The sequence below is a fragment of the Agelaius tricolor genome, unplaced genomic scaffold (assembly GCF_023055355.1).
Source record: "Agelaius tricolor isolate 1412-34295 unplaced genomic scaffold, bAgeTri1.0.p SCAF_2, whole genome shotgun sequence".
NCBI classification, from domain to species: domain Eukaryota; kingdom Metazoa; phylum Chordata; class Aves; order Passeriformes; family Icteridae; genus Agelaius; species Agelaius tricolor.
In genome coordinates, this window is record NW_027269262.1 from 81,719,400 (window position 1) to 81,733,433 (window position 14,034).

The following is a 14,034-nucleotide window of genomic DNA, read 5'->3' on the forward strand; positions in this document are numbered from 1 at the left end:
TCATAGAATGAGGATATGAGGAAGACTGGTGATCAATTGGTGATCAAATAACCTGTGCTTATAATATAGTTTGCCTCTTTGGGGCCAAAATTATGTGACTCCATTGATTGGATAAGGAGTATAATCTCAATTAAGCTTTCCTTCCTTTGTATTTCTTTTGTTACCAATAAGTGGACAAAACTGCATGGGACCAAGACTTATCATGTTTTGTCTTCTGCATACAAAGCAACATAACCCAGACCCCTTGTCTTTTGAAGAATTCACCATGACAATTAGTCTCTGCATTCATATGCTAGATTGATTACTCATCAGTCCATATTTGCAATCTTACATAGAACATCAAGCAAAATACTGGGGGACTGATGAATCCATCATTTGAGGCTTATGTGATTTATATGTACGAAACCGCGCACAGGTGACTGGTTACACATCTTTAAATGTACGTGGAGTTCATTTTCTTGCAATAAGTTCTGTACCTAGGAGAACAGTATATTGAGCTGTTTTTGCAGAATTCTCCAAAATGGTATCTTGCTAAGTATTTGATATAAAAGACAGAAGAAAACTGTGGAATTGATATTCAACCACATGACTGGGGAAGCCATTTTCCAATGGGAGATAAATTGGATGCCATAGTTATTCTGCTCTCTGTCGTCACTGAGCAATTTTGGTTTTCATTCATTCTAGTTAATGTTACTTTGGAGATAGATGTTCTGTTCATCATTTTCAGTATCATTAGTTTCCTTTGTTTATCATTCGTGTGCCATCCTTTATAGATACATGCACATGCATGCATGTGATGGGATCTTTCCTGCAAATACAGGTACATCTTCAGGACTCTTACCTTTTTTCTACATTCAGATTACAGTAGAGTTCACAAATGTACAGGAGGGACAACTATTTTGAGACTTATCTTTTGTTTCTCCAAGGTCTTAATCTCTTCTCATTTGACCTTCTCTCCTTTTTAAGTCAATGAGTATAAGAGAAGTGCATATTCTATTGTATACAATCCATACCAAAGGAAAGGAAAGTGTTTTGGAGGTTTTATTCCAAGCTTGTAATTAACCGAACATCACAGAAATGTGTATGTATACATATATACATATATATATATATATAAATAAATCATTAATGTTGGAAAGGACTTCTAAGATCATGAAGCTCAACCATCAGTGTAGCACAAACACCCCACTACAATGGAGTTGACTTCAAGTTTGTCAGCTTATTGTCTGTTCTTTCTTTCCCTCTTACCCCATGTCTGCCCAGGGATACCCATTTTGTAACATAGTAATATAAAAGAGAGAGATTTTTGCTGCTATTTTTTTTGTCAGGGAAATTATATTTTTTCTTAACAGCATTCTAGTAATCTGCCTGATCTCATAATTGACAGATAGAGAAAAGACTCTTGGCTGATCTTGCTTGTCTTTCGGTCCTATGTGTATGAATGTGGAAAAAATTATTTGTGGGCTGATGTCTTCAATTACAAGCTGGACATATTCAGACATGCAGTCTGAGATACAATTCAATTGCAGAGATGAATTTTAAAATCTTGCTAAGTATATAAATATAGAGTCTTTATTCTTATTAATATTCCATTGTTGTTTTGATAAAATGTGATGTGTATAATGCTAAAGAAAACAGAAGTCATTCTTTGACAGTGTTCTTTAAATTTTTCAAGTGACTATAGTATAATACTTCCTTCAACAGAAAAAATTATTGCCTTTGCAAAGAACAGGGTAATTACATTCAAGTGTATGGACAGAATGTTACCAAATGATGAGGCAAATTCTGCATCAATGTCAAACTTATCAATTATAGTACATCCTCCCCACCCCCCCAACCCAACCAAGCAAACAAATAAAAAGAATTATTGGAAAATTTTGACAAAAGTAAAAAATTCAGACAGATTAAAGATTTGGCCATATCTTTAGGAACTATCAAAATATTCTTGGTGTTTTGAAACTATAAATCTATAATGCAAGTATACAATTTATGAAACTAAAAGGCAAAATAAAAAAAATTAACTTTTAACATAGGAACAATCTCCCCCTCTCTTCAGAAGATTTCAATTAAAGGACAAGGCAAACCAGAAGTGCTGTTCTCTGTTGTACAACCATATCCTTAACAGTTGCAACAAAGCAGGTTGCGCACTATTCTGCAGACCACCAAATGAAACTCACACATTTTGCCTCAAATCATCTGAATAATCTTTTTGATAGAAATGTTATTAAGAACTGAATTACCATTAGTAAGATTTTTCACTGCATGAGCAGCCCTTGTGTGTAGTTCAAGGTTCTCATAATTTCTTCTTTTTGAGAAGCTATTTAGCTATTTCTATCTCACTGTGTTCACATGTATACATAAAGGAGTATGTGGTCTGATATAGTATAAAAATCTTAAAAGAACCAAAACATTCCAAAAAACTCCAAGCCCTAAACATGCAATCTAAATGAAATTAAGATTTTTCAAAACCCTCCTTTCCAGCTGGAATGCATTGCCAGCATGATTAGATATTGTCACAGTATCCATTTTCTATTGAGTTTCAGAAATTATCTGAAGCCATATGTCAATTTATTTATTTGGGCCTGAGTTTCATACTCATTGCCAAAGCTCTGAGCAAATACTTAAGAAATAATACCTCATCCAAACTGGAGAGTTCATATTTTTGGAAAAAAAGATTATTACTTATGAACTGGAGATAAAATAACTCTTAAGGTTTCCAATTAGACATGCTTAGAGAAGTGTAGTGCTTTGGATGGTTTTAACAACTCAAATAATTGACAAAACAAAAACAATAAGAAAAAGTAAAATTATCTCATTAAACCAATGTAATTTATCTCCCTAAGAACTACAATGTAGTTCTTAGGGAGATAAATCTAGTAGTACAATCCATAACCTGTCCTTTCTGATAACCTATCTCTAATCCTATCTGATAGTAAAATCAGATAAAGACCCTTAAGAAAAATCTTTATGTCTGCTGTTGCCTTTTCCCCCCATTTACCATCCCCACCCACCCCCCAAAAAAGAGACTCTACCAGGTTAAAGTGTAAACAAGAGTTTTAAAACAAGTTGAGTTGATGTCTGAGATGGGGTCAAACTGGTGAGGAAACTTGTTCTGAGTCTGAGATGGGGTCAAACTGGTGAGGAAACTTGTTCTGAGCGTGAGTGTGGGGTGTGTGGCTATGAAGGAGCCTTAGCCCAAGCTGTGGTTGTGCAAGTGTGACTGCCAGAGTTAGTCCAGGATGGTTGGATGGGCAAGTTTCCTTAGCACAGAGACCTGCCTATACAACCTAGAAAACCTGGTTATGCAATATATACTTCTTCATTGAAGGGATGTGCTGTCCAAAATGAAATTCTGATTCTTTGATTTATTCCTAATATTTTCCCATTTTAATCTTCAAACAATAACTGACAAACTTAGATAGAATCCATGAAGTTATGCAAAATCAACAAATGGAGTCTGTGGTTAGAATTTACTTAAGAATTACAATGACCATGCTTCTAAATATCTGTTAGATCTACAGCAGAAAGGGGAGTTAAAAATAGATTAAAGAAATGCTGTCAGCAGTGCTTCTGTTGGTAGAAGACCATGGAAATGCTTTAGGTAATTTGTTCTTTCTTTTTCAGGAAAGTTTATATAGAAGGTTGGATTTAAAATAGCAAATACCAGGCTTACCTGGTTCTCAAGCAGCTTTGGAGATTCAGGGAGACTGCAGTGTCCATTTGGGTAAAGGTATTATGTGGGTCCTGAGACAGCTTGAATTTTGAAGGTGCAGTCAGGTTTGGTTCAGGCTCATGCGTGTTTGATAGACCAGCAATACTAGAAAGCCTTTATTTAAAGTGATAGGAGTTTGGAAGAGTTGGTTTAAATAAGTTTATAATAATATTTTAAACATGATTTGTGTTATGATGGCCCTGAAATTTGGAAGGCTTGAAGCTGCTGACATGACTGTGGGCTCTGGGGAAAGAAAAAAAATAAAGGAGGAAAAAAAAAAAAAAAAAAAAAAAAAAAAAAAAAAAAAAAAATTTTTTTTCCTTATTTCTTCAGTTTTGTGATTCAGACTCTTTAATTATATTTGACTTGGCATGCATTATGACATCAAATTTAGAAATCACTGTGAACATCAAGAAATCTCAAGACATTTATTATATTGTTTCCAGCATCAGGGGAGTCTCTTACAACCTTGTCCAACTTTTAATGCTATGTTTCAAGGTATCTTTCCTCCATGAAATTAGAGCTTTCCTTTTCAGTCACCTGTTAAATTGCCTGGGCTATCAACTATCAGAAACTTTTTGAACCTGGTAGTAACTTATGGCTTTTGAAGAAGGAATAATCAATTTAGAATATTTAATGATCTGATTTATGGGTTAAATATATTTTTTCCTTATTATTGAAAAGATGTATCAAAACTTTTTTATTCCCCACATAAAGGACACTTGTAGAAAGATCTGTGTTTACATCTTTTCTAGGTATGATTGAATGCTGGTTTAATGGTTTCTGTGGCTCTGTAGGAGCATTTGCACAGTATTGTACAGCTCATAAAGAGATGATTTAGGATCATCTCCCTCATCTCTACTGCTCAAAACATAAGAATCTGTTTATATGAATGCTCTTAGGAAAAATTCAAACAAGTTTTGGGTGGAAGGGAAATTAATTTTTTGCATGGCTTGGCTGCCAAGATTCTAGACAAGATTCTGCCCCACTTTATTCAAGTCACCTAGCAGGAACTGTGTAAGATAAACAACTTTCCAGAGTAAATACTTCTGCCTGTGCAATGGCATTTGTTTTCTGGAGGATTGGTGATCTCATATTCAAAGTCTAAATTAGAAAATATGGTTATATGGCTATCTGAGGTATTAAGTCTCACTTGTGGGTCCTTCAGTTATTTCTGTGTTAGCATATCACACAGAGGAACTAAGAGGAGCTGATGCATTGATTGAAACAGCTGGTAATGAGCCACTGCTGGCAACACTGTTTAGAGATATTCTTAATTCAGAGTCGTTCTAGCGTAGTTCAGTAGTGTGTCTTCAAATTTAGCATCATCCGAATGAAAACAACTCATCTGCTCCAAAATCATGCCCCACTGCAAACCAAAACACAATCTGGAGTTTTATTTTACAAACATACTCAGCTCAGAAGTGTGTAATAATTGTGTTGAAACACTTTCTGTCACTCTGACCATGTAGAGAGACACGCAAGCTCTGTGTATCTAATATGTTCACTAATCTCTCACCCACTGAACAGTTTGAGCATGAGCTGCATTCATCTCCATCCTGGAATTTGTGATCAAGAATTGTCACTTAATTCTTTCTCTAGCCCAAATTGTTTGACTGATTGCATGTGATTACTCTGAACTAGCAGTGCTAAGAGAAAAAATAAAATAGGTTTCTGCATTTTTCTCTCTTCATTAGAGAAAAAAAGCTCTCAGATGATCACTCACAGGTTTGTGCTACACACAGAGTCACTCTTTCACCTGTTATGCTGCATATATTAGGTAATAGACATATCTGAGTTTTGTCCATTTCCCATAAAAAATGTTTTTATAGGAATTTAATGGATTACATTCACAAATCACAGCTTGCTAGTTATTCAAGACAATATTTCCTACTCTGAGTTTCCAATTACTGTAATAGAATAAAACATGAGGTATTCTTTTCTTAATTTATCAACTCTAATACATCACAAAGAACTTTAGCGCTTATACATGAACTTATGAGGAACTGTGATAGACCATTCTTTACTTTGCAGAAAGCTCTCAAGCTTGCATTGCAGGTAATCAGGCATATATAAAGGCATTATTCCCAGAATTTTTGCTTACTCCACAAATTTTCATGGGGAATGATGTGATCACTTCAGTGATTGAGGTCCCTGAATATATTACAGGAAAAAAATCCCACTTTTTGTACTGGAATATACAGTTCATAAACAATATTGACACATTAAAGAGAGAAAAAATTAGGCTGAAGATAAGTAATGAAAAGAAATATTAAAAAAATAAACAGATTAAAGAGTCAAAAAGAGTTGGGAACAGAGGGAAGAACACACAGATAGCCTCTCTGAAATAAAAAACCTGTAAACATAGACAGCTTTTAACAGTAGTAATGATGGGCTAGAGTCAGGCACATGAAAAAACCCTTACAGCTACAGCAGACATGGCAGAAAGCTGTGATTAAGAAATTCAGTCTGAATATATGGGGAATATATGTTAACTCTCCAGAAATGCATTACTCCTATAATTGCAAACAGTATCGAGATATTCTTTCTCCAGTCTCCTTCTTGCATAGCTATTTTTTAATTTTTCCCTCAAAAAAAAGATATTTATGTGTTTGAGGATTCTTCTTCTGACAAATTTATTTATTAAAAAAAAATCCACCTCCTCTTTGAGGTAAATATATGACAATAAGCAAGTAAAAATGGAATTTACCAACAGATTTAATATTAAAATAGAGACTATACATTTAATATAATTTATTAATACATCATTTCTGTTTCCATTGAAAAAAAAAAAGTATTTCCTTCTGTTCCAGTGGATGAGAACATTAAGTGTCAATCTTAAGTGAAAGTTTCTCCCTAGTGATACTGATTGTAGAGAGAATTTGGGGAACAAGCTTATTAATAAGATGCCTACCTTTTGCACGGCCAAGATTAAATTAAATTAATCCTACTCCTAATTAAGCAAGTTGATTTAGACATGTGCTTACAAAGAAAGATATGTGGTGTTCAGAAATACCATGAAGGAATAATTTATTTATGTTCTAATCTCCCTGTAGTTGTGGAACTCTGGATACCTTCTCTTCGTTTATGCTCCTTTAAAATGAATTAGAGAGGAAAAAAAAAAAAAGAAAAGGAGGGAAATGCTCATTTTTAGGAAATCTGTAATGCTCACTTATTTCCACGACAAAGTATGGTGACATGCAAGAAAATCAAGGAAACAAACCAGCATATATATGCATATGTATGTGTCTTTATATATATATATATATATATATATATATATATATATATGTATATGTATGTATTTAGTCATATACATACCATAAATTATGGTCGAATTTCATATATATATATGTGTGTGTGTGTATATATATATATATAAAATTCGACCATAATTTACATGCATAAACATTTACCACCATTTAAAATTACCATCAAAGTAAAATAACAGCTGAAATTTGGTATCTAAATCTCTCAGTTCCAGTTGTTAAAATGCTCCGTAGAGGTAGGTGTATAGGTGTAAATGGAGGCGAAAGACACAAAGTTCTTGCTTTCAAATAAATAATAAGTAGTTTTTTATATAGATAAAAATTAAACATTTAGAGAAAAACGTGTTTCAAAACCTTGTATATATATTTGAATTGTCCAGTATGAATAAGGCTAAGGCTATTTCCTATTTTTACCCTACCACATCTCCAAAGTCTGTGTGAAAAATTGTACTAAGTGCTCCAAGTTAGTAGCTTTATAGCTCTACAGGGTGCTTTCACTAAGAACTCATCACTGTTTTATTATCCTGATGATGATATTTAGGATAATGTTGTACAACTACGTGAATAAATAAATCACATATCATGTAGTAGCTTTATTATGAAGGTTTTTTTCTCTCTTCCTTTAGGTAGCACTTAAAAGAGAAGAGAGAAGCAAAATTTCCCACAGATTTTAGGCAAATCTAGCCTAAGAAATGATTATTTATTGATGATAAATCAAAGTATATTCAGTACTTTTAATGGCATGCTGCATTCTTTTCCTTTCTTACATTCTGTTCATTCAGAATAAATTTTTTATCAGCCTGTTGAGAAGCTCACCTGGTCTGTCAAACCAGTTCATAAACCCTTCAGATTTCATACTTTTAATAGAGCCTTTCAAAATGCTGAACAAACTCAGAAAACAATGAGAATTAGACTTCTAGAAACCATCTACTTAAAATTCTAAAACTCAGATGATGACATAGTGGGAGCAGAGAAGCTCTCTTTTGCCTTCTAGTGTTCTAATGCAAAAAACACTCTTAAAGCAGTGGGTTTAGTTTTAAATTAGATCTGTGTGTATTTATTGTGAATTTGCAAAGTTTAAAAATACTCATGGAATAGTTGAAGTTGGAAAGTACCTCTGAAGACCTCTATTCCAATTGCCTGTTCATACAAAACAGTCAAACAGATAACAATCCCTCTGTAAAAAAAAACAAATAAAGAAAGAGTTTGAGCACACTTGAAGTGAAACAGTATTTTCCTTTATACATCTGGAGTTTTGCTTTTTGCATCTTCTGATTGCTGTCTTTGTTCTTTTGCTGCACACATGCTTCCTAGAAGGGCTTTTGTCTTCTCTATTCCTTTTTCGTAAAGCTGCTTTCTGGTGAATTCTTTCTTGGGATTCATTTGTCCCAGATGAATTTCCCTTTTAGAACCTCCTGAAGTTTGTCTCAGCCTTTTTCTCCAGCCTACTGAGACCTCATTAAATGGCATCCCTGCACTAGAGCGTATCTACTGATCAGCCAGTGTCTGTAAGCTTGCCAAAAGCTAACTTTGTCTCATTGTCCTCATCTTTAATGAATATTGAAGTCAACAACCACCCCTGAGGGACACTGCTGCTAAACAGCTCCCGCCTAGGTTTTGGATCATGGACACTCTTTGAACCTGGCACACCAACCTGTTTTCCATCCATTTCAAACTCCACTTATCCAATCCATGCTTCGTCAATTTGGCTACAAAGCCAAAAGACCAGGAGGTGGGTTGAGCAAGCGTGCAAGCATGCAAGATGACTGCTATACAAGGCAAATAAGGGTAAGGTGATAAGTTTGGGACACAGATCTCATCTTATGAAAGTAATTTGCATAAATATTAGTAAGTGATTAAAATATCCAAAGAGATTGTATCAGAAATTCCTATTTGGCCCCTTCATGTCTTTTTCAGCCATATCCAATTTTTTACAGCGTGATGCAATCTAGTATGAACAATATGATGAACAGGCAATAACAAGTTTCATGCCAACATTCTCTCTTTAGCCCTTCCAGACTGATTGCAAATTCTGAGTAAGAATCAGCCCCCAGTCTTCTGGAATAGCATGTTTTAGATAAAGCAGAGAACTTCTTTTCTTGTTTATGGTAAAATTCAAGGCAGATAATAAAAGTGGGCAGAACACAGTGAATTTAGTAATTTAATATTTTAGTTATATTTTTCTAAGTTTAAACCCAGCAACATATTTAAAGATACAAAGAGGAGTCATGGTAGTGTCTAAAACAGAAGTTTTAAAAAATTACATGAAAACATACAAAAATAACTATCTTTAATTTATTATGAAACATTTAAAAGAAATATATATTTAATATTTGAGGACTAAGAAGGAAAATTTTCCCCTTCTGTTCACGCTTTATTTTTTTGTGAAAATTTATTTGTGGGCCTATTTTTTTCCTATTTTTTTTCCTATAGTCAATACTTCCTATGTTCAAAAACAACCCCAATAAAAATCCCAATTTTTATACAACTATAACTGTATAGCACCAGTTATATTTTTAGTAAGTGAATCTCAGAAAGGAAGATCCTTGGAGGGTTTGGTTTTTTTTAAGAGAAATACAGTTTAGACCAAAATTTGCTCTTCAAAAACATTGTAAATCCAAAACCCAGACACATTTTGGATGAATACATTGCTGTCTGCTGGTATTACCTTCCCAGAAAGAGGGCATCTGAATTAAATCTCAGTACTGCCACTTTGTGTTTATGTTACACAGGTTGCTGAGCTCAGTGGGACTAGTTCCACAGGCAAGTCTGACATTTGGTATTTATTTGTAATACATGCAACATGTTTCTGTTTCATAATGTTAGTAGGAAATAATATTTACTTAAATAAATATTGATGTACTTACTTTTTGCTTAAGCGTACATGTTTTAGTGCATATTTTATTATGTTGATCAAGAGGAAAATATCTTTAAATTTTTTATACTTTTTTGTAATTATTGTGATTGTATTTTATCTTAATAACAATCCCTACTGATGTATTATACATAGCTGTACATTGTCTCAGACTAAATCCATGTGTATTTTTTGTAATGATTTCTTTATTATTACTACAAAAGGCTAGTGTTGTAGATAGGTCATGTGCAAGTGTATAGATATGAATGATCAATAAAATTCTCTTCCAAAGTCACAGCTAAATGTTACACCATAGATACACTTATGAACTATAGAGTTGTGGAGAATTGAAGATGTGTGCAAGCATACCTTAATCTGATTTTAATTTTATTCATATTAAAAATTGCTCTAAGTTAAAAGTACTAAATGTCCAGGGTAATAGGAAATCTCTTCCTTACCTTTTTGCATACTGCAGTGCTTCATAAAATTAAAAAATAACTAAAAGAAAAAATAGGCACTTCTAATAACTAAAAGAGATAGAAAAAAATAATAGTATAAAATCAGCAGATTGTTGGATGATTTCTCAACATTTTTTAAGTGATTAAGGAAATTTTGAATTTGCAGAGCTGCCTGATTAGAAAAATGCAACAAAATGGAATTTTTTTTTTTTCCAAAATGTATTTATATTTTTTTCACTGTGTTGCTAGGTTCTGTAGCAACTGCCTGTCGTGATCCTGGTGTCCCCATGAATGGAACTAGAAATGGTGATGGAAGAGAACCTGGAGACACTGTCATTTTTCAGTGTGACCCTGGCTATGAACTCCAAGGAGATGAGAGAATAACCTGCATTCAGGTAGAAAACCGGTACTTCTGGCAGCCAAACCCACCAGTCTGTATAGGTATGCAGAAAAAAATTAAATAATGCTTTCCTAAAAATAGAAACCTTTATGTACTGAATTACACTGTTCTAGGAACTTGTTTAAAGAAAATACATGTACTGCACATCTTAAAAATTATTTAACATCAACCTCTGATAGTCATAACCAAAACCTTTCCTCTGTAGTTGTTAGTATAATAGTTCTCATGCTCTCCCTCTCAGGGCCATCTCATTTATAATTTGATGATCTGGGACAGAGAAAACCAGTCATGTCAGTGACTATTATGCTTGGTAGTGTATTCTTGGACAAACATTGCAGGGAGGAATTCGCCAGAGATTACAACTGCAAGGAGCTCTGTAAAGCTTTCAAACACTCTCTTTCATTTAATAAACTTATCTTGACCTTAGTGTTACCAATAAAATCTGCATTCTATTTGCATATCCTCTGTATGCACACTGTCTACCTTGTTCATGCATATCTGCAGACAGGTGTTTGCAAACACTACAGTACTGACTTGGTGTCTTGGCTATTCTACTTAATGTGTTAAAGTGTTATTTTCTCTGCTCTTACTCTCCTTACTATGCCTTCCTGTGTCACATGAGTTTATGGGCTTGAAGACAAGAACTGTCTAGACTATTTTCTGGAAGACTGCAGTAAAGAAGCATTTTATTGCTCATCTCTTGTAATTCTTAGATGTGAAAATATGCATTATATAGTAATGGTAACTGACCATCTGTAGATATCTAAGTGAGCAAGTAAAAGGAATTCTAGGGCTCTAGGCCGTAACGTTAAAATATTTTTCTATCATGCTGGCCTTATTGCTGTTTTTAAAATATTTATCTTAACTGAAAAATAATTACCCTATTATAAAGCAGTACTAGCAGTTTTAATCACTATCAATAGTGAGTTGATGATATTACAAAATAGTCTAAATGTAGGTGTAGGTGCTCAACTGACATTCTGTCTGTAGCACATATTAAATATGCATACACTTGATTTTAGCTGCAAGCATCCATTTAATTAATACTAGTAAGTTCCACACTTCATGCAAAACACCTACTTTACACAGAGTAGGTATGTAATAAGAATGCTTATTATGATGATTTATTTGTCTAAATGTCAAGCATGATGTTATTCTCCATTGATTTCCTATAATGATACATTCTTGGAGAATATGAACTGCTAATAGACTAGAGTGTGCAAACCTTGTCTTGGAGCTAAGTGATTTCAAAACTGTGTTGTAGCTCAGTACACCCTGAAGTTCATTGATTTTTTTTCTCATAACTTGTAATATATTCATTAATGTTCCTTCCACCCCTGTAAATCCAAACTGTGCAATACTTACCCCACACATAACTTCAACATCATCGTTCATCCGTTTTAGAAAAAAACAAACATAATTTTGATGAAAGAATAAGAGGCAAGAATAATTCTGAAGATGTACAGTTGTACCATGTTCTAGATCTATTTTACTGGTTCTTTACACACCAAAGTTTCTTTTCAAACCTCTTAATTATTAATGTTCAAAACTAGGAAAATGTACTTTTTAATTATTCTTACCTGTGGGAGTGCCTTGTTTTTTTTAATTCCCTTAGTCTTGCCTCGCAAAATTTTAAGAACATCTTCCTTTCAAAGGTACTAGCAATGGGAAAATAACAAAGAATTAAATAATGATTCATGTATTTGAATGAAAGATAGTAATTAAAAATTCTTCTATACTAAAGGTATTCTGAGAAGCTATAAATTTGAGAGCATGTTTCTGCCAAAAGACAGTTCTTTGGTTTGTGTCTGTGCTGCAAAAAATAGCCCCATGTTTTCTATTCCAAAGATTTTCTGGATCCAATCCTGCATATATACCAGAATCTTAAGTGACTGTATTTGCTTATTTTTCTCAGAGATTACATTAAAAAATCTGGTATGCAAAAACAGATTTTAGGATTCAGGTTAACTATACATATAGGGGAACTATAAACTATCTCCCAAGGTTTCAGACTTTCTTCAGAAGTTCAAAGGTCAATATTTTTTTCTTTGTGGCTCGATTTTGTTTGTTTCTACTGTTTTGTTTCAGGCAAGGTCTTGTTTTTCGTATTTATATCTATAAAAAGGTTTTATTGTAAACACCTAATTCCAATGGTACTTTCCATTCAAAATCAAATAATGCAATGATTCTTTATTTAATATGTTGGGGTTTTTTTTTAAGGACAGAAAAAGTAAATGAAGCCATGCATTCTGTTTCATTTCTTAAGAAGTAATTAAATAAATAAATAAAAGCCAGAAAACTGTGGAATAAGATTTTGTTGCCTCCTAGAGAAAATAAATAGATTGTAAATAAAAACCACCCCAACCTATATTTCCTTATATAGAAATAATGAATGCTGAGATCATCACAGAGACAGTAAGGCTCAGTGCTCGCTTACCACTGTGTCTACACAGAGGTTTATAAAGACAGGTTCACATAACCTACTTCTAGTTTTTACTGCATAACACATAAAAATTATATATTTTTCATAGTGTTTTGACATTTGCCTTTCTTTCTAGGTGAGATGTTATATTTGTTCAGTCTCACCTCTTATGTCCAATACTGTAAAAGGTTTTCTTTAAACTTTGTTTTCAGAGCTTGTCTGTCCTCAGTTAAAATTAAGGTTATGGCAATAATAATTTTCTACACATTAAATTCAGAAAATTATGGATTCTGAAACACATAAGAATTTAATTAAAATGCACAGAGAGAGAAGTCTGTGGCTAAGTTTAGAGAAGATAGTAAACTGGAAAAGGGAATATAATCTAATAACATTTTTCACTAGATTATGTTAACATTCTCAACTCACTATCTTGTGAACTGACAATTAAAATAATCTGAAACCATTCTATTGGAAGAAAATTTTATCTGGGAGATATTTTGCAAAGTTGAAGATTATGTTTTTTATTATTATCTTTTACTGCTGTTAATGGCATGACTTGAAATAAAATATATTGTGTCTGTCTGTCTAGCTTAGTGCACTTTCCATTTATTCTCTTTTTGATTATCAACAGACCTTGGGAAGAATTAAATGGAAACACTGTAAACAGCAAAGGTAACTGCTGATGTGTGTAAAGAAAGAATAGGTATATAAGAAAGAAGTTACTCATATGAAAATATTCTATCAATGAACTAACAGGGAACTAAACTAAATCAAGAGCACAGGAAAGTAGCATGAATGCAGACATTGGCAGAATTTAGTCTGGAACAAGGACATAGCATTTAACTTCCTTGTATCATTATATGCCAATTCAGAATACTTCAAAAATATCATCAGACTCATGCAGTTTAGCAGCCATTTC

The 14,034-nt window shown here is 33.3% G+C and overlaps 1 protein-coding gene across 3 annotated transcripts in view; it reads left to right on the plus strand.

Annotated features, from left to right (window-relative positions):
- CSMD3 (CUB and Sushi multiple domains 3) overlaps positions 1-14,034 on the plus strand; it is a 592,443-nt gene that overhangs the window by 402,239 nt on the left and 176,170 nt on the right. For all 3 annotated transcript variants that reach the window (XM_071421704.1, XM_071421705.1, XM_071421706.1), the window contains one exon: positions 10,543-10,734. In XM_071421704.1, the coding sequence (XP_071277805.1) occupies positions 10,543-10,734 (192 nt within the window). The remainder of the gene's footprint in view (positions 1-10,542; positions 10,735-14,034) is intronic.